This window comes from Archocentrus centrarchus, chromosome 3 (assembly GCF_007364275.1).
Source record: "Archocentrus centrarchus isolate MPI-CPG fArcCen1 chromosome 3, fArcCen1, whole genome shotgun sequence".
NCBI lineage: Eukaryota > Metazoa > Chordata > Actinopteri > Cichliformes > Cichlidae > Archocentrus > Archocentrus centrarchus.
In genome coordinates this window covers 30,488,191-30,509,778 of record NC_044348.1, presented here as the reverse complement: position 1 = coordinate 30,509,778, position 21,588 = coordinate 30,488,191, and the positions used below count along the sequence as shown (strand labels likewise).

Here is a 21,588-nt window from a genome sequence, read left to right as displayed (position 1 = left end):
TGATAGGATTGCTCTACTGCTTTAGTATTAATTGTCACCTGGATTCAGTAAAGCGCGCGCGCGCGCACACACACACACACACACACACACACACACACACACACACACACACACACACACACACACACACACACACACACACACACACACACACACACATTAATGTTTTTTTCATCTCTTGGTTACTTGGTTATTGTAATATAAGTTACATTCTTTTTTATGTTCACATTCCTTTGTTGCATAACTATGAATCACACACAGTCAGTCACTGTTGACTCAGCTTTTTGACCTAAGGGTGATTGCTGTGTTTTGCTGATACTGATAATAATATTAATAATGATGATGATAATGATAATGATAAAAAATTTTAAATGAAGACCAAGTTTACATTTGTATCATAGCGAATGGCTCTTTGTTCATAATAATACTTAAAATGTTTGTACAGTAGGGCGCCAGGGTGGCTCAGCGGTTGAGCAGGCGACCACATATACCGCGTGGCAGTGCAGACGGCACCAGCTCGAGTCCCGGCGTAATTACATTTACTGTGTGTCTTCCCCCATCTCTCCTCGCACTGTCTTGTCTCTCTCCACTGCAAAACACTGTCAAATAAAGCTGCCAAAAAATAAATAAAGAAAAAGAAGAAATAATAATACAGCAGAAAGAGAGTGTAACATTTGCAAAGGAGACACAAATTATACAGTAAGTATTTCTAACTAATGAATACTTTGGAAGCATTTTAAAATATATGAAATGCTAATTATACTGTAGAGATTTTTTATAAAATCAGTAGTAGAAATTTTTCACTTTTTAAATTGCAGATATGAGTAATTGTTAAGGGTGTGGGCTGTTTTATACACTATCCAAACCTCCATTTCTTAAACTGTAAGGTTGGAATATGCACTGTTTCATTGCAACAGTCTATTACACAGTAAAAATAAAATGAGGGCATTAAAATGTGCCTTTATTGGGTGGGGAAAAAAACACCATGCAACATCAACATTTCAACAGACATGATACGCTCTGGAAAGGTTGAAAGCCAAACACATAATTCATAAATAATTCGTAAAATGTTTCTCTATCCTCTGCCTACAGAAAAGCTAAAATTATTAGACAAGTCAATAACTAATGCTAAACTCAAACTGAACAAGAACAGGAAACAATTTATTAAATGTTCAGAGCTGAATGAGAGGGCACACCAAAGTCCTTTAGAAGCCATCTCAACCTGAAACCACAATAACTGAAGCACATTGCACACTGCAACTCAAAATAATGTGTAATTACAATGTAAGAAAGCAAGGCATCTTTATTCTAAAATACCCCAAAGGTACACCTTACAGAAAAAAAGAGCATAATTTGTTTATCCAGTCCCTTAAAACTATTATTTTTGGTTATTAGTGGAGGTGGAGGTGCATTCATGCCCAGCACAGCTGGAACTGTCCATTTCTGTGTGAGACCTACAAAATATTTTAGAAACAACAAAGGATATTTGGTGCAACAAATTAATTTATATTCTCCTCTAACAAACAGTGGGAAAAAAAATATCTCTATAAGTGGATGTTGTTGTTGTTGTCTCTATTGCTGTTGTTCCTACCTGACCATCACTACACCACCAACAAGCAATGACGCAAAACTCCTCTCACACTTTATTGTTATATTTCAACAAAACTCAAAGGTTTGAACAGGGTAAAGTGCTCTCATGTCGACATCATCAGAGTTCTTCTCTACTGTAAACTTAAAAGAAACCTGTCCTCAATATGAAAGTTTTTCCTTCTCGAGCTGTCACTCACAAAAAGGTTTTCATTCATCTGTGTCTTTCAGTGTCTCTGACTTGTTTATATGGACCCAGGAACTTAATGACACTGAATAAACCAAGAATATTTGAAGCATAGTCATTAGATGTCACACAGAGATAACAAACTGTGGATTTCTCTGTCTGTCTTTGACCTCTTTTTTTTTTTTTAACCAAATCCTAAATATACATCTGACTGTGTTCACTGAGAGTATCTCCCTAACAAGATCTATGTGCAAGTCCAGACCGCTGAGTGCTCGAAAGCAAATGTATGAGTCATGCTGTGAGAACTGGAATGCAAAGTGGCATACTTAAATACTCACTTAACATTGTGAACAAGAAACTGAAGCAACTACATAGTTGGCACCACACCCATGCAAGTACATCTTTCCTTTTTGTTGTGCTCTTCTTACACCTTGCATGGATTTGCAGCTGCAGTTTTTTTTTTGTTTTTTTTTTTGCAATCACAGAGGTTCTCATGCACCTGTATCAGGATAGCTCCTTTACTCATGTTTGACTAGTGTGCAATGCTTTATGATGGTGCATTGTGTAATCAGGAGTCCTACTTCTAATTTGGAGAAAATAACAAAAAAATTGAGTCTGTTTATGAAACTACTGCATGCATTTTTGTGCATTAATAATCAACTCGGATGCAGCAGATTAAGACTGGGGCAAAGCAGCAGCAGCATCGTGTTGTGCAGGCACTTTGCAGCCAGAATGACTGGTGCATAAAAGAGATGGCATCAAAAAAAAAAACAGTGAATATACTGAAGTAATAGCTAAAAATGTCAGTCAGGAAATAGATTTCTAAGTCATAAAATGCTTTTTTCAAATGGCCAGTGATCACAGCACTCTGCAAAAGTCTCGAGCCACCTTTCATTTCTTTATATTTTTTTAGGAAAATGGGAAACAGTTGCAATAATTTCTTGAAACCTGTGCAAGCATAAAATGAAAAACAGTATTTAGAGCAAAAACTTCTTCTTGAAGGAAATTCCAAAGCTCTTCTTTGGATAGTGGCTGCTTTTTGTTCTATTTTCTGTTAAGATGACCCCACACAGCTTCAATAATGGTGGGGTCCAGGCTCTGGGGAGACCAGTCTATGACTGATAATGTTTCATTGTAGGGTTTTCACCCCATAAAACCTGGTTCTACTGGTTTTCAGTCAAGTTCTTATGTAGTCATACCTCTGGCTTTTCTCCCTGTTTCCCTTCCTTAAGAATGGCCAGAAAGTCTGGCTCCTTGGAGGAAAATTAAAAGAAAAAAAGAAACAAAAAAAGGGATACCTCAAGACTTTTGCACAGTACTGTACTTCAGGTCTTGAAAAAATTGTAACCTACCTTTGACAGAGACAGCTGACTCAAGTTCACTTCCAGTGTCAGAAATGTGAAAATTTGAATTTAATTGTGCTTGATTTGCATTTAATCCTCCAGTTTCATGTAACAAACTGTGTTATTTTAATGCATCAAAGAAGTTTGTAACTAAACTATCTAGAATGATCCCGTCCAACATCAAAGCCATTCAATCCAATGGTACACTTGTCCAACAGAAAGCGTGTTTGTTCTTTTTTTGTGCTCATAAATTACTTTTGGAAACTGAAAACTGGCTTCAGATCAGATCAGAATAAGTTTTCACAGGCAGGGTGATGGTCTGTTGTTGAGAAATGAGCCAAAGTTTTGTTGTGGTGTTTATGAGATGCTCATGTCCCAGAGATGGGTGGATGCCTTGCTGCCCTGCAGGAATCAAAATTTATTTAAGCCAGGTTGCACCCATTGGCAACGAGCATCTAGATTCTTCTGACTGTCATTTTCACACACATTCACATCCACCATAACTCCACACATACCTGCAATAGCAAATAACACACTCACAAGCATTGTGATATACATACATAAGCTAGGTGTGGCAGTTTCTCCTGTACTTTCTGTTGTGTCTCTTTAACATTCCAGTATCATGAACACATCTTTAATCTCCTGCCGTACGAAGCCTGCGCACTAATAAGCTGATCTATCACTGCTTTTGCTTATCACACACGCCAGCATGAAACACACCAGCCGGCATTCTTAGCACACTTTTCTTTTTTAATCTGCCACTTCTTTGATTGCATAATAAAACTGGAATATTTGCTCATTTTCATGTTTTATAACTGTACCTACTGTTAACAGTCTGGCCCTGTCAGACACGCACCTACAGCTGCAGCTACAGCTGTATGTGCACACATAAATGCCACTACACACACACACACACACACACACACACACACACACACACACACACACACACACACACACACACACACACACACACACACACACACACACCCAATTACAAGGCCACTGTCCAGATGTGTCAGTCCTAATCCTTATCGACCTCCTTGTCACTCACTGCGGTGCTTAAAAGAGCATAATGAATGAGACAGAAGGATCAGATGTTGGAGTGCTTTACAGTTCGCACAATTAAATCTGTCCCCGCTGGTACAGAAAGAGGGACAGTGGCTGTGTAATTCACACCATTGTCCACCAACTAAGTCAGCATTATCAGCCACAGTGTCCTCATCCAGCCTCCTTTCTCCCACTGAGTATAATGAATCCAGTGTGTCTGATCCTTGGCATACACAAATTATTAACTTGTGGCAAAGAGAACTGATTAAGGAGATAAAGCTTGGCACACAATAGTCCGAGTGCTACACGTGTACCTGCATAACCAGAGCTTCCCCACACAAGGGAATTATTCATCTCTGATCATTCTCTTTAGATTTGCACTGTTTTTGAATGAAAAAAAAAAAATGAATGTGTATAAATCAGTAATAAACTTCAACAGATTTTAATGTGACAGTTTGTTACCACAGAAATAAAGTAACGAGAAGGTTAGAGATTATTTTGGGTTATGTTGATAGTAAAATAAATGACTGATAAAGAAATTTATGCTTAGTTTTTTGGCAAGAAAGTTGTAAAAAAACAAACAAAATACTAACATGACAAAAACAATCAAGTGTCCAAAGTACAATGTGCAAAGGACGTGGCAGCACCCTTTTCTGGCAGTAGATGCACAGTTAACTCGTGAGCCGTGTGGAAACACGGTGGGCTTTAGTGTCCAATTTGCATGATGCTGCTAACAGTTATTGACATAAACATGGGGTTCTCTGTTTCTTTGAAATGTATGTTCTCCAATATCTACACAAAATCTGCAAACTAAGAGAGGACCCCAGAGATCAGATACTACTCATATGAAAAAAAAAAAAAACTTTTTGCACTTTGAATTATTTTTGGATTTAAGATGGCACAGGTGCATCCAGGTGTCCCTGTCTCAACTTTCATTTTATGTGATTTTTAGCTCTCCTCTTTCCCTGTCTTTCCCTCTGGTTCCCTCCCTTTCATTTTACTTTGCATCTCTGCAAATTCAGAGATTTGCAAGTTCATGGCAGCCCAGATATTATATGGTGATTATAATTACTTGGCGGATGAGCAAGTTTTAGTCACAGTAATCACAGTGGAGTAATGGATAATGGAGTGCATATTTGCACAATGTTGACATCTGTGATGACAATTACAGTTAAATTGAACTAAATTGAACACACATGAAAATAATTTGACCAGAATAAAAACAGAGTCCATACGAGCGTTGTAACGCAGTCCTGTCATTCTTTTTTCCCTAAAGCGACTGAATTTATTAGAAGGGTTATCAACTCAAGTGAAAGGTCTCTCCTGAAAGGATCTAGAGCTGAGAGAATGATCAGGGTTCAGTACCTACAAAAGACACGTCAGGTGATATCTGCCTCTACCACTGTCTCTATTATATTGGTTTACATAACAGGAGCTGCTAAAACATTATTTTTTCCATTCTGAATCATTGAATTCAGGTGTTCCAATCACTTCCATGGCCACAGGTGTATAAAACCAAGCACCTAGGCATGCAGACTGCTTCTACAAATATTTGTGAAAGAATGGGTCGCTTTCGGGAGCTCAGTGAATTCCAGCGTAGTAGCGTAATAGGATGCCATCTGTGCAACAAGTCCACTCGTGAAATTTCCTCACTACTAAATATTCCGCAGTCAACTGTTAGTGGTACTACACCAAAGAGGAAGCGATTGGGAATGACAGCAACAGGCCACGTAAAATGACGGACGCGAGGCGCATAGTGTGCAGAGGTCAACTTTCGGCAGACCTTCAGATTTCATGTGGCCTTCTGATTAGCTCGATTGCTGAGCAGCCGCATCCAAGCCTTACCGAGCACGATGCAGTTTAATTCTGTCTGTTCAGCGTCACAGAGGGATGGCGCCTACCCTAGCTGTCGTGGCATGAGTCTGTCACAGGGCTGGCACAAGAAGACAAACACACTCCAGTCACAAAAAAATAAATAAGTAAATCAGTCATTTGTTCAAAAAGGTTGCAACGACGTATGAACTGTTCTGTTAAAAAGTATCCAACGTTAAAAGCCAGTGCAACACTTGGATGCACAATGCTCAGTCACTCAAAAGCACTGTTGTTATATTTATTGAACCATAACCTACTTTACTAAGGTAGGTGACTCATCAACAAAATGCTGATATGTGACAATCTGTAATATGAGGCTCTGCTGTGTGGATCGTAAGATGCATTCATACTATAGTTTATTGTTAATTATGCTTGCGGATTTTGATTTAACTTATGCATGGCTGATCTGCTTATGAGAGGGGCAATATGCGTTGCAAAGCATATCTAGCTGGCATACAAATGCAGAATCGCTCCGTAATTGCTCAAATGCATTTTTTTCTTCTCTCTCTCTCTCTTTTTTTTTTTTTAAACTTTGCGTGCTGTCTAAAAAAGAAAACGGCCGATGATTGTTTTGATAGCGAAGGGTGAAGGATACCTCCCTCGGCTCTTTCTGTACACAACCTCCCGACCCTTGGCTCTGTCCGAGCAAACACAGTCTGCACGCAATGCACAATGATTAACTCGCAGATCGTCTGTTGAGAGAGGACTCACTCGGGAAGAAAAAAATGCTTCAGTTTCCCGGCCTGAACATTTGGACCTAAACTTCCCTTCTTTTGTCTTTTTGCCCCCTGTTTTTTCAAGTCCATTGTATTAAGAAGTATTAGTTATCTCTTATATCTGGGCATGATTTTAATGTCTGAAAAAGAAAAAAAAAGAATTTGGATAAGTGAAAGAAAATGGATGGTTGATGTCAACACAATAGGTTACAACACAATGAATCGATTTCTTTGGTCAGTTCTCTAAAATGAAACAGAGTGAGACCTCTTTACTGAACTCGTGCTCTTTGGTTTAACCTGTAGACGACAAGCTCGTTGACAGCCCGTTGGTTTGCACTGCAGAGAGAATGAAGGTTACGCTGGGGGCATAATGTATGTGTGCGTGCGTTTGTGTTTGCGTGTGAACAGTGCATAAGAGGTCAAATTGTGTCATGCGTGACTTGTTTTGCGTGCCAAGCTTAGCCATATCTTATTTCTCCATAGACGAAAAGAATAGGAACAGAGATCAGCCACCAGAATGAATGCAACAGCAAATCCATACACTGTTTATCCAATAGAAAATGAATCAGATAATGATACAACAGGGGTGACCTTCAATAAAGGTGTCTGCTTTTTAACAATCCATCTTTTTAACAATACATTTTAAAGTTTTTTTCTTCCCCTGATTGTGGTTGAAATATTAAATGATAAATCATATTTTAGATTCAGATGAAACTAGCTTTCTTTTTGGTTTGGTAGCACAGTCCATTTATCAGATCAGTAACTACAGCCTGAAAACAGTCTAACTGGGTTGTAATAGTTTTCAGTGGGTTTGACATCATGAGCAGCAGCGCCTTTTACATTTTACATACGCAATGTTAATGCATTAAAAGCTATTGATTGAAGGAGCCTTAAATATTTTTGTTGCATGAGGCGGGAAGATGTATCAGCCATCAGCATAAAGTCATGGCTTAGACACGCAAACAGGGTCATGACCCCAACACCCTCATTTACTGGCTTCTCTTCTAAAAATTAATTGGAGTCAATCTGGATCCAGGAATTTTTGGAAAGGTTTTTAAATACATCACTACGATGCTCTGGGATGCATCTTCAGTGATGTTCCTGGGTTCACTGGAGGTTTCGGGTCAACATCAGACCCCCTCTTCCAGGTGACCCAGCTGGGGTGATCAAGTCCCTGCTTGCCTCCCAGCAGCAACAAGCCAAGGGTCTCCCCTCTTAATCCAAAGCCACCTTGTGGCTTTCTCTGCCGCTTCAGTAATGGAACGTATGGCTCCCCTTTTTGCTGCTCCCATCACACCCAGCAATGTCAGGGCTTTGCAGAGGGAACTACCCACAAAACCTCAGCAGCCCACCTCAACAGCCTGGCAGTGTGTCCACTAACCACAGTTCCTACACTCCTCAACAAGTCCCTGATACTTGCTGTTCTTCCTCTCATGGGCCTCCTCTATATGTTTCTCCCATGGCACGATAAGTTAATTCATGCAGTATGAATTTATAGCAGAGGTATGAAGATCTCATTTGTTGTCATTTATGTGCGTGTTTAAGGTGGTGGTGCACCCTAGACTGTACGCTACGCAGAAGGACGGAAGGAGGCTGAGGACCAGTGTGTGTCAGAACCACTCTACTGGATGAAACAAGGAGAGTACATCAGACAGAGGACCACAATTGATCTGCACTTAGTGAATACCTCAGACAGCCAAAACCCAAGAAAGAAGAGGAGCAAGAACAGGCACCATCATGGAAGGACAGGCCTCTGCACAGCATGTACCACCGGCAGATTGACGAAGTGACTGATATCGAAAAATCCTATGGCTGGACAAAGCTGGGCGGAAAGACAGCAGAGTGGCTTTAATCGTGGCAACACAGGAACAAGCTCTAAGCACAAGCTCAATAGAGGCTGAGGTCTACCACACAAGGCAAGATCCCAGGTGCAGGACATGCAGAGATGCCCCTGAGACAATCCAGCACATAACAGCAGGGTGCAAAATGCTAGCAGGCAGGGCATTCATGGAACAAGTGGCTGGCATAGTATCTGTGCCAAGTATGGCCTGGAAATCCTGAGTTCAAAAGAGGGTACATCCCCAAGCGTGGTTGAAAGTGACCGAGCTAAGATCCTGTGGGACTTCCAAATACAGACGGACAAATTGACAAACAGTGGAAGAAAGCCATAGTGATAGATCTAGCAATACCCAGCGATGGCAACATCAGAAAAAAAGAACACGAGAAGCTCAAGAAATACCAAGTGCTGAGAGAAGGGCTAAAGAGGATGTGGAAGATGAAGGGGAAAAAAAAAAGGCATAAAATGAGCCAAATATTCACACAGAGACCATGTTCATGATGCTCTAGCTAACTGATTTGTTGGCTTGCTCACTGTAGGAATGTGTGTGGGAATGCAACATGTGCAATATGTGTTCTGTTGTTTTCATGTTTCTGACTGTTTTTATTGAATTTTTTATTTTTTTTGGGGGGGGGGGGGGTATTTATGCATTTTTAAAATGACTTTTATTGTTATACTGTATTATTGTGGTAGCAGCTTGTTTTTGTATGATGTCCAAAACAAATTTCCCTGTGGGGACAATAAAGTATATTTGAATGATATATTGATTGATTGATTGATTGATGTCCCTGTTCTGGCATTTTTCTTGTTTTGTTTTTTTTGTTTTGTTTTTTGTTTTTTTTGGGGGGGGGGGGGTGTAGCACTGTTGATGACTCTACTTAGACACGCAATCCCAAGGGTTTTTTTCCTTTATGATCTCTCTCTCCTTGCCTGTTCCTTGAGTTATGACACCTTCATGCTCCGCTCAGGAAGCGGTGACAGAAAGATAAATGACCGAGATATTTCCGCACGCAACTATTGTTCCTGCCACAGCTCGCCAGTGTACTGCCTTGCACAAGAACAGAGGAGGGTTATGGGGACAGGAGGGAGGGGAAACCATCAACCATTAGCTCAGTTACTAATCTGGTATTCACGCCTGGCGAGGAAGGGAAGGTGATCCAGCAGCCCCCCCACCCCCACCTGTACACACACCCTTTCTCGCATGAAATCTTTGTCTTCCCAGCATGCAAATGCAGACACAGAGATACTGCAAAGTGTTTATGGTTGCGTGTAAGAGACAGCTGATTTTGATGACCCTCCAGTGCACGTTATCTCGTGGTTCTGCCTTTTATTTTGACCTAAAAGATTAACTTGACTCTGCGGCCTCTTAATTACTTGCTCCAGTCATTAGCCTTTAGATAAACTGCAGCTTTATCACTTCTGAATTGTCCGAAGATCACTTTAAAGGAAGAGAACAAGCTGTACTATACATTTTTATAATAGATGTAGTTTTTCAGTTCTTTGAGTGTCATTTCAGTCACATGTAAATCTAAAATTGACATAACCAGCAGCTGCACTTTTCAGATTTAAAATTGCACACACAAAAGATTCACAGCTAAATACAAGGCTAATGAAGAGTAGCATGTACATAATCCTGCAGACATCCAGGTTTTTTTTTTTTATGAGGTTTAGTTCTTCACCTTACAGCAACAAATGTGGGCTTTATTCAGTTGTGCATATCAATGCCAGCCTTCCAAGCTGTTGGCTAGTTTGTATGTGTATAGCACACAGGACTGATAGTATAAATGGGCAAGAGGCCATGTATTGCAAAATCACTGCAGTAACAAAACCAGATGCATATTCATAATGTGTTGTATTTTCAGCGAATGCTTGTAAAACCAAAGTAATACTGCTTAACAGCAGATGTGCTAATCAGAAAATGCTGTATTTGAAATAAAGTCTGATCTATCATCTCCAAGCAAGTCTTCATTCCCGTAGTGTAATCACTGCTTTTTTTTTTTTGTCAAATCTGTTTGCAGTAGTTCCTCCGGTTGCAGCAAATTTTTCCAGCTCTCACACTGGGCCCTCGGTCAGGACCCCATGGCAGCACATTTTAATGCACTAAGAAGACATGAAGTCCTGACCAAGTGCCCAAGTATCATTTTAACATACAGAGTTAACATTTGAGAATGGCCATACTTTCACTCAAAGCAGTATCGTATGATGTATGCACAAGCTAATATGCTGATCAGAAAATTTGGTATGTGCTCACCCTCTGTAAAAATAGCTCTTTTTAAAGCCTTTTGTGCTCCAATGTACACTGCCCATTTGTGGCGACAATACAAAAGAGGCAGCATGCAGAAACTTTATGTAGCATACTATGATGTTATGAGGCTACTACTCAAACTACCTAGATGGAGTAGTGCTAGCCAAATGTTTGTAAATGTTGCTGTACCCAGAACTGTGATCAGAAACTTTATGTACAGGTGTATGTGTAGATTATCTGTGTCATGTAATGGCATAATTGCAATCTCAGTAAACCCTGCTCTGAGTACAGTCAGATTTACATCAAGATTGTGGAATCACTGGTGTCATCATTTATTTGTGACTCAGTAAACATTATCTGCTTTTTTCTTTTCTTTTTTTTTAGAACCTGTTATCTTATTTTTTTTATGTGTTTTATCTTCCTATTTTACGTTAATATGGACCATCTTTGTGTCTGGAATAAAGATTGATTGATTGATTGATTGATTGAAACCACAAGCCTTTCCTAAACATAATTAAATAGTTTTTAGTAGTTAAACTCCAAATTACAAGCTTTATGATACACTTGCCCTTAAAATACATTGGAAAAAAATCACATGGAGCTGTAATTTAAAAAAAAAAATCAGCTTAAATAGGATAAATAAAACACTGTTATATAATCAAATATATGTTGCATTACTCAACTGTCGTAAACTTTTAAAACACGCAGGTAAGCTGTAGATTACTACAATCTAATAGAAGAAAAGAACTTATACCCTGCATGCAGCAAAGAAATATATATTGTTTTTTTATTAAACACACACAAGCATACTTTGTGTTTTAGCACGTGTGTTTAGAGTAGAGGAGTGGGAGTACTTCCCTGCATTCTTAGGCTGTCAAATTAGCCCAAGAGCTTTGATCATATCACATGCAACAGATGACACAGCAAAGCAAAAATGCAGTTTTGTGAGGCATGAGCTAACGCAAGTGATCTTAGTCTGTGAAGTGTCTGATACAAACTTGCCACTTTTAGCTTCATGTTAATTCTTATGCTGCAAATTTGTATTAGGTCATAGGCAACATTCCTGTGTGGTGTCATGACCTGCAGCCCAAAATAATCCTATTAAGGTTTGCTCGATGGGGCACACGCAAGGCCAGGAGCTTGTTCACTGATGTCCTGCTGGTCAAGCTTTTGTTTTCATTGCAGTAGACGTGCTGTATTATTACATTTGTGTTACTCTGAAGCTGGGCTTTTGAATTTACAATTATTGGAGAAACTGAATAAGCTTTAGAGGGCACGCGGTGATTTTACACATGAAACTCGGGTTACTAATCATGTGAAGTACTTCTGTGAAAATGAAAATGGTTGTAGCTTCTGATGTGACTCGGAAGGAATCTTTCAGAAGATAAAAAGAAAAAAAAACTGGTGATGAAAGACATTGGAAATCTAAGGCCCTGGGGTTTTACATTACACCATACGCTCTGTACTGAGATTCAGGATACTGTTGTCTGTGTTGCTCCACTTTGGGCTAATTTTTCAAAATCAGCCTCTGAGTCACATTTTTATGTAAAAGCAATGTTAAACAGCTGAAGTAACCATTCGGTTCCTGTAGACACATATAAAAGAGACTTGTTTCAGACAATGAATACAAGGGGAACTCCACCAACAAGGAGCTGATGACAATTAAATATGATTCTTCCTTTGAGATCATTGAAGGGAAATTCCTATTTTCTGGTTTGTTTTAGTTCCCTTGAGGCACATCAGTACAGCCATTCCAGACCAGGTAAACCTCCACTGTCTTATTCAAGAACATTTAGGATGGTTTTAAGCAAGTATTATGTGAGGTTTAAGTCAAAACCCCATCATATACCAAAAATGTGTTTGCCCTGTGTGTGTGTGTGTGTGTGTGTGGGGGGGGGGGGGGGGGGGGGGGGGGGGGGTATTTTTGAAAGTCTGTGGACTTATCATCTGGGGTGATGCCCAACTTTGACTTGGTTTTTTTGAATCATCGTCACAAAATATTAGATGTTTGATGCACTTTGATGAAAGTTGTCATGGATTTGCTCTTCAGAACTGTAACTGTAAGTTAATCGGTGTCATGTCACATTTTGGTCAATAGAACTCACATCACTAGTGGACTACATGTGCTTATCTAAATAGTTCTTCATTTCTTGCTTAACAGCAACAGGGTTCTGGGTTCAAACCCAAGTGGGGAGTTCTCTTATGTGGAGCTTGCATGATCTTCCTGTACTTGAGCACAAATTTCTCACCGCTGATAAATATGCTAGGACAGCGCTGCCTATCTTGGCCCAGGACACTCTTGCAAAATAATTTTTTCACTTCCTGGTTAAAAAGTACCTGTTATTTATATATACTTTTTACAGGTTAATGAATTGCTGCTTACCTGTGTTTTTTGAGAGGTGCGTTCATTTCTCAACTGATTCTAAATCATGAAAACTACCACAAAGAAAAAAAAAAAACAGCCTCCTCACAGCACTGGTATGCAATGAAACACATTCACACACTTAAGCGGAGGTACACACCTGCTCTCAAGGTGTGTGCATGACAACCTTTGCGTGAGTAGAGACTACCATCCTTCACAGTGACTACACCAGCTTTTATGTCCAACAATTCTTTAAGAGGTTTAAGGCTGAGGGCAAAACATTTTCTGTTTTTTCTGTTTTGTTTTTTACCAGTTCTATGAAATGGACACATGCAAACTAATACCAGACACCTTCCGGCCAATATCCAGCCTGCCACTGTGATCTCTGTGGTCATTTATTCACACAGCTTAGTGTCTATATAGTAGCACTACTGATCACTTTCTGTACTAGCAAATAATCTCTGTAATCCTTTTTTAAGAATGTGATCCTCACCACAGAAATTCACATCCATGCTGCCACATCTTTTCTCACCTGTTCCCTGAGTTTGCTGCATACTCCAGCTGTGCTGCTCACCTGTTGTGATCTGGCACACGTTCCTACAGTTTGAGTGATCACTGTAAATGCAGCCAGCTCCCGTGTCAGGTGGTCCACACACAATCAGAGCTGCATTCAGCTTGAATCAGGTTTGATTTTATCCCTAGGGCACATTAACACCCAGCAGGCAACTTACAAATTTAACAACTGAAGTTTGATCAGTGTGCACTGGAAACACTTGATGTGATAGATATAATGCCAAAGAGTAATTTTGCAATACTGGTCTAGGTTTTGGAATTATTTATTCTTCATTGCACTGCACTAAAGTTAATTTGCATTCCCCTCATATCACCCATTTCCAACACTGTTGAAATGTGTTTCTTCTTTACTTGCTCACTTGACTTGGCAAAATCTTGCAGCTACATGACATTTGCAAATTTTCAGTGCAAGGTAACCGCAATCTTTTTCCCCACTAATTGGATTATAAGCCTTTTGTGTGGGGTTTTCTGACAATCACTTGAAATACATTATTAGAGCCATGTAATGTAATATTGATATATTTTAAACACTGTGAACAGAAACATAGCTACTTCATCATCACAAGAGATTTAGTTTAACTTATACAAAATTTTGTCTTTATATTTTAAATAAAATATTTAAAGATGGTCATACATGATCACAAATTTAAAAGTTTTTTTTTTTTTTTTACTGTGCTGACAGCTTTTGTTGAAATTAATTTTTGGTTATGCCTAAAGACTCCATCCACTTTTTCTCTATCCTTCAAATACCTCTGGAACCTGCAGCGTGACAGAAAGCGTGACTGGTTCACCTTGTTCCTAAGCTTCAGTTTTCGTAACTTTCTTTGCCTGGTTTGGGTGGATTCTCGCCTGTTTGGCAGCTCAGAATGGCCCCACGGTGTTGCATGACTGCAGTGAATGAAGCCTGAGTGGCAGATTGCATGACTCCAAAGCCCCAAGATCCTCGCATTTACAGAAGCTACAGCGCGCAAATATGTGCACCTTCGTGCCCAAGCAGGGTGGGAAAAAAAAACTGTCTGCGCTCTTTGTTCTGCAGGTTTAAAACCCTTGTGTCTTTTCCAGAGGCAGTTGCCTTCGCGTGACTTGACCAAGCAGATTTAGGATTGTCCAGAAGACCGAGACCCTCCCCTCTGGACGGCAGCTCCGCTTCTCACGCAACCTGCAGCACCAGAGGCGCAGCGCCGTGGCGCACGGCATAGAGTCTCTGGAGAATCAACATTCAGTCCCGGTGGAGCAGGACAGACTTCAGCCTCGCGGATTAAGCGCCGTAGATGCACGAAGAAAAGTTTTTTGCTTGCATTATTTATTTAAAGTTCCTCATGAGTTTATAGCATATTAATAAGCAAACAAACAAACACATAATCTATACATCAAACAAACAAACAAATGCGTTGTGCATGTGTGCTACAGCCATTTATTTTTTCAACCAAAAAAACTAGATTTCTTTTTTAAATCAATTTTTCACGAAAAAAAAAATCACGCACAGTCAGTTGATACAGTTTATTTTATTTATCGAGATCTTAAATATTAAAAACAAATAAACAACATTGAAGAAAGCATAGTCCGTTGATGCAGTTGATTAATGTCTTTAGCCTCTAAAGGTAAAGGCACATCTCTAACTCTTTATCAGAAAGGCTATGATAAATAAAATATGTCAAAACACATTTATCGATGATAAATTTCTGTTTTCGGCTCTTTAGCTTCTACACTCAGAGGTCAGATCACGCCTGGTTAATGTTTTTAAATTAAGGGAGGCAATTTTGGAGATACAAATGAGAGATTTTTCATGTCACGCTGCTTATTAATGAATGAGATGAGATTAAATGTGTAATTCGTAGAAAACAAGGCACACAATCCTAAAAGACCTGCTTATTATTCTTCAAGGTTAAAAAAACTTATTTTTTTATTGAGAAAAAAATTCAATCAATGGCCAAGGGGATCTTAAAAAGTACGTGCCTAATGTCCATTATACCATGAAGCTTCATGGTATAATGGACATTAGGCACGTACTTTTTAAGATCCCCTTGGCCATTGATTGAATTTTTTTCTCAATAAAATAAAATAAAATAAAATGGCAATATTACCCAGTAAGTCAACACTTTAGTTCATCATATATGCATTTCTACGGCAGTGGTATGATCTTGGTGGATTGAATACAAGTTCTCAGAATTAGTTTTAAAGCCTTATTAAAGCTCCAGATTCACACAACGCACACGGATTTTCAGAGGAAATTAACTTTTTGAAGAAGTTATCACTGCATTAAACATTCAGCCTACACCTCCAGTCGCTCACGTCATAATTGAACAAATTTTCTGAATATTACACATTTAACATAATCAAATAATTAGTAAATAAAATGCATCTGTATAATTGGCCTGTGATGATAAATTATGATTGTATGTTGAACACATAACTGGGAAGTTGATTGTAAAAGGAAACTTGGAAAACAAAATGATGAAAGGTTATACTGAAGAAAGTAATCTTCTTTCCACAGAACTTCACAGTGACACATTTTGATATCTGTGATCACACAAACTTAAAATCAGTGGAGGTGCAGAGTTTGGTGTTGGAGACTCCCGCAATGTGCAACATGTGTTCAGGCAAATGAGGATAGTTTGAATCCCAGGTGTGGAATTAAAAATAAGAGTTTAAACTTTGAAACCTTAAAAACACTGAATTTTATATTTATTTTCTATTAAAAATCATGCAGGCGTAAAACAGTAAATACTTTACATTTTTAAGGAAAATACTTAAACACAGTACTTTCATACTTGCAGGGAAAATGCGTTAAAAAAAAAGATTCACTTATGTAATGAAATTATTAAAATTGTCTTTGTTAGGCCCTAATTGACAGAATTCTGCAAAAACACGTACTCAGAAAATCTTATTATGAAAGGCTGAAAAGGGGACAATTAGCAACAGTATTGAACTTATCTACCCCAGCACTGCAGCCTGATTGCTGCCCTCCCTCCCGCCCTCCCTCCCCTCTAGCATCCCCTTCAAAGGAGAGTTGAGGGTTTGATCACTTCGCTCTCACGCAACTGGTCAATCTTTAACTCCAGCGCAGAACTAACAGGTACAAGCACGCAATGGCATCTGAGTGTTTTATCAGGACTTAAACTCGCCTGGGAGGTTACTGTGGGGGTTGTCACAAACTCCCTTTCTAATCCCAAAGGTTTTACACACCGTGTCCTTTTGCAGTTCAACAAATTATCATTTTTAAATGACGCAAACTTCAAACAGTGGGCTGTAATTCCGATGCTCGGACAAGAATCATGGAGATGTAACAGCTTGCAATCATTTGATGCAAAATAAAAACTATATTTTTGCCTCTCAGTCTAAACCACTTGATTCAATAAATTTAATAAATTCAGAAAGTTCAAGTAAAAGATGAAAAAGCTGGCACATTGCGGATAGTTTAGCTAACGGGCTCCGACTATAATCAATCTGCATGATACAGGTATAACACATGATCATATACATTATATTTCATAGCCCAGATAGAGCATAAAAATCGATGCCAAACACATCTTTTCGCCTGGAAATCAATTGAAATCCAGCTGCAGAACAGTAAACGGTGGAATACATACATATACATATATATATATATATATATATATATATATATATATATATAAAGAGAGAGAGAACGCATATATGAAGAATTCTCTGTGTATTTATTAGATTTTTTTTCAGAACACACACACGCGCGCACACACACACCTTTTTTTCTGTACTAACTTCATTCATGACAAAAAGGGAGGGAACGGGAGGGAGAGGGGGGCAAGTTACGTCACAAACAGCAGCCAATCAAGCTGTAGAGCACACTATAAAAGAAGAGCCCATTCCGTCAAGAGATCAAACTGAAATTTAACTCTTCCAAACAGTAGTTTTGCACTTTGGAGAAGTACTAGAGGATCACAGCACCGTTCCTTTTTCATCAGTTCAACAAAGGTAAGCTTAATACATGCATATGCAAAATTGCACAAAGGTAGTAGACTCCTTTATAGCTGAGAAACAAAGAGAAATGCTGAATTTAGATTCTTTCTAGTAGAATAACTTTCATGCACTTCTTTGTATTTGCATCTTTTAGTCACTGGTCTTTCTATGAGTCATAGCATGGTGTAATATACTTATACCTACACACATAGCCCACTACTTTGCATAGAATACTTGTAAAAAGTGCTGTGGAGAATCTGAACAGTAAAAGTCAAACAAATGCATGCACTTTCACAGATCTCAGTTACTTCAAACTTTATGGTTCATGTACTCAACATGTTGCGTAACACTTCTCCCTCTCACTGTCTTCACTGCTGTAATGCACCTCCTATTTAATTTACAGGTTGAAGCCAGAAAAAAAAAAACAGTTGTCATGGCGTCAATGATACTGCCATTCATTGGCGCACTGTCAGTATCACATGTTTTGGTGGCTTTGACAACAGTGTGTCTGAGCTACCTGATTATCAAGAATGCCCAAAAGAAGATTCCCGAGGGGCTTCGCCAACTCCCTGGGCCAAAGTCTTTGCCTATCATTGGTAACTTGCTAGAGCTGGGAAAAAGACCCTACCTGAGTCTCACTGCTATGAGCAAACGCTACGGTGACGTCTTCCAGGTCCAGATCGGCATGCGTCCTGTGGTCGTTTTAAGCGGTAATGAAACTGTTCGGCAGGCTCTCATCAAACAAGGGGATGACTTTGCAGGCAGACCTGACCTGTACAGCTTCCACTACATCAATGATGGCAAGAGTCTGACTTTCAGTACAGACCAAGCTGGCATTTGGCGTGCCCGCAGAAAGCTGGCCTACAGTGCCCTGCGCTCTTTTTCCACCTTGGAGGGCACAACCCCAGAGTACTCATGTGCATTGGAGGAACATATCAGCAAAGAGACTGAGTATCTGATCAAAGAACTCAACACTGTCATGAAGAGCGAAGGCAGTTTTGACCCCTTCCGCTATGTTGTTGTCTCTGTTGCTAATGTGATCTGTGGCATGTGCTTTGGCCGGCGCTATGACCACCATGACGATGAGCTGGTTGGGTTAGTGACCCTCAGTGATGATTTCGTTAAGGTGGTGGGCAGTGGTAACCCAGCAGACTTCATCCCTCTTCTTCAGTACCTGCCCAGCACTGCAATGGAAAAGTTTGTGAGCATCAATGATCGCTTCAACAAGTTTGTTCAAAAGCTCGTCAGTGAGCACTATGCCACCTTTGACAAGGTATGCCACAGTCTATGCATTATTGTATATCTCATTCTCCTTTACAGATATTGTTTCCCCTTTTAGTGTATGCTTGAGATTAATTTAGATGGTCCTGTGTTCTACTTTCAGAACAACATCCGCGACATCACAGATTCCCTCATCAATCACTGCGATGACAGAAAGCTGGACGAGAATGCAAATGTCCAGATGTCAGATGAGAAGATTGTCGGAATCGTCAATGATCTGTTTGGGGCAGGTAGGAATATTTTACCTTTGTATTAAATGACCTAATCACAAGGGAACATAAGCTAAAAAAGATACATGTTCTCACAGAACTTTTGTGTCTCTTCTAGGTTTTGACACCATCTCCACTGCTCTGTCATGGTCACTCATGTATTTTGTGGCTTACCCTGAGATCCAGGACAGAGTTTTTGAAGAAATTAGTAAGTCCAGCTTTTTAGCACAGAATACATTTATTGTAGTTAGCTCCCATGACAGGAGATTTTTTAATAAAAGAATAACTAAATCATAAGAAGTTGTAAGCCATATTCTGCTGCCCTCAAAGCTGAATGGCTAGCTGTGATTCTTTAATCATTGACAGCCAGAGGGTGAAACCTCCATCTTAATATTTTGTGATTTCATTTTCAGAGGAAAAAGTAGGTCTGGATCGTACACCTGTTATCTCTGACAGGAACAACTTGCCCTTCCTGGAGGCCTACATCCTGGAGCTCTTTCGCCACTCTTCATACCTGCCCTTCACAATCCCGCACTGGTGAGGTTCATTCATTTTATATGTAAGAAAGTACAAGGATACTTCTAAAAATGAGGTGTTAATGAGCTGCTAAGTGTCACAGAACTATGCAAAAATGGACACAAAAGCAGAGCTGTTACAGTCGTAAGAATGAATAGACTGACACTTTGTCCGTTGTCTTTTATTTTTTTTTTAGCACCACAAAAGACACATCACTGAATGGCTACTTCATCCCCAAAGACACCTGTGTCTTCATCAATCAGTGGCAGATCAACCATGACCCGTAAGTTTTATTTGATATATATTATCTTTGCCAAAACGAATGAAGTAGACTGGCTAAATATTCATATTCAAAGCTGCCCAGTACCACAGAAATAAGGTTACGTATCTTTCACCAGGTCACCCCTATTGGTAGTAAAGACGAATAAAGACGATAGTAGTCCCCAATCCCTTCCCCAAATCCTGCTTAAATCAGTAAATTTGTATGCTTTCAAAGCTGTTAGTGCAAACCATTTTATTTCTTTATTCTCTGGATGTTTCAGTGAGCTGTGGGAAGATCCAGCTTCCTTCAAGCCAGAACGTTTCCTGAATGCTGATGGCACTGAGATCAACAAGGTAGAGGGAGAGAAGGTGATGACTTTTGGCATGGGAAAGCGGCGCTGCATTGGCGAAATCATTGCACGAAATGAAGTCTTCCTCTTCTTGGCAATCCTCATTCAGAAACTACATTTTAAAGCAATGCCTGGAGAGGATCCAGACCTGACCCCACAGTACGGTCTAACAATGAAGCACAAACATTACCATCTGAGAGCCACAATGCGAGTGAAGAATGAGCAGTGAAGCTCTTTATAATATACAATGTGTGACTTAGTAGGTGGTATAAGCTGAAGCTGTAAGGATCAAAGTTAGAATGTAAGACTCTGGATGCCAAATGTGGCCTACAAAGCTCAAAGCAAAAAGAAGACTTTGCTTGCTGCAGATTGTTAGTGATGCCTAGGTCTGCATCTGTTGTTATGTTTTTGGTTAGCTAAGAGATACTTCTGCAAATGGCTGCTGCTTCTCAATGAAGTTTAAGGAGTTACTTGTTTCTCCTGCTGTGTTGTCCAGCAATCTAAACTGCTCCCATTCAGAAACTAAAAAAAGTTACAAAAAAACAACAGAACTTTGGGACAAACAGTTTGCCTTACTGGGTGGACAGTTTAGGGCGCTGTAGCCAATTTTTTTCTGTGACACGGGACTCTGAAGTGAACAGATTTTACCTTATGTTACCATTTACACATGTAAGCTAATTATTTGCATCCCATTATGCTGTAGCTGTAAGACACTGAAGCTATATCTTTATCCCAGAATGTGATTTTGAGTGTACATCAAAACTTTTCATTATGGTTGATCTGCCAATGTTGGTTTCTATGATAGCATTTATATATATATATATATATATATATATATATATATATATATATATATATATATATAGATTTTGGGTAAAAATTGTTTTGCTGTGCATCTATATGACTTATCAAGACACCAAATGAGATCACATGATATGTGGAATATATGTTATACATTTTTGTATTTCTGCTGGTAATGTATAAAATGTAAGGGCGTGAACCCTTAAATCAGAAACACACATTTAAAAAAGAATTAAAAAAGTATTTAAAAAAGTATTCCCCACCCCCCTTTCTGTTTTCCCTCTTGATCTATCTATCATTTCTTCTGCCCCCTCCCACCTGTGGCTCTGGTGTTGTTGGGCCACGCCATTTAAACATGTAAATAAAGAAAAAAAGAAAGAAAATAGAAATACAAGAGGAGCCCACAATAGAGCAATAGGTACAGCAAAGGTGTTTGGCATAAAAGAGCATCCAGATAAA

At 39.3% G+C, this 21,588-nt stretch overlaps 1 protein-coding gene across 1 annotated transcript; it reads left to right on the top strand.

Annotated features, from left to right (window-relative positions):
• Positions 1 to 17,618: 17,618 nt before the first annotated feature.
• cyp1a (cytochrome P450, family 1, subfamily A) lies at positions 17,619 to 21,132 on the top strand. Its single transcript, XM_030721771.1, has 7 exons — positions 17,619 to 17,726; positions 18,115 to 18,984; positions 19,096 to 19,222; positions 19,320 to 19,409; positions 19,615 to 19,738; positions 19,914 to 20,000; positions 20,260 to 21,132. The coding sequence occupies exons 2-7, from the start codon at positions 18,145 to 18,147 to the stop codon at positions 20,555 to 20,557; spliced, it is 1,566 nt and encodes a 521-aa protein (XP_030577631.1). The 5' UTR covers positions 17,619 to 17,726; positions 18,115 to 18,144; the 3' UTR covers positions 20,558 to 21,132.
• Positions 21,133 to 21,588: the final 456 nt, after the last annotated feature.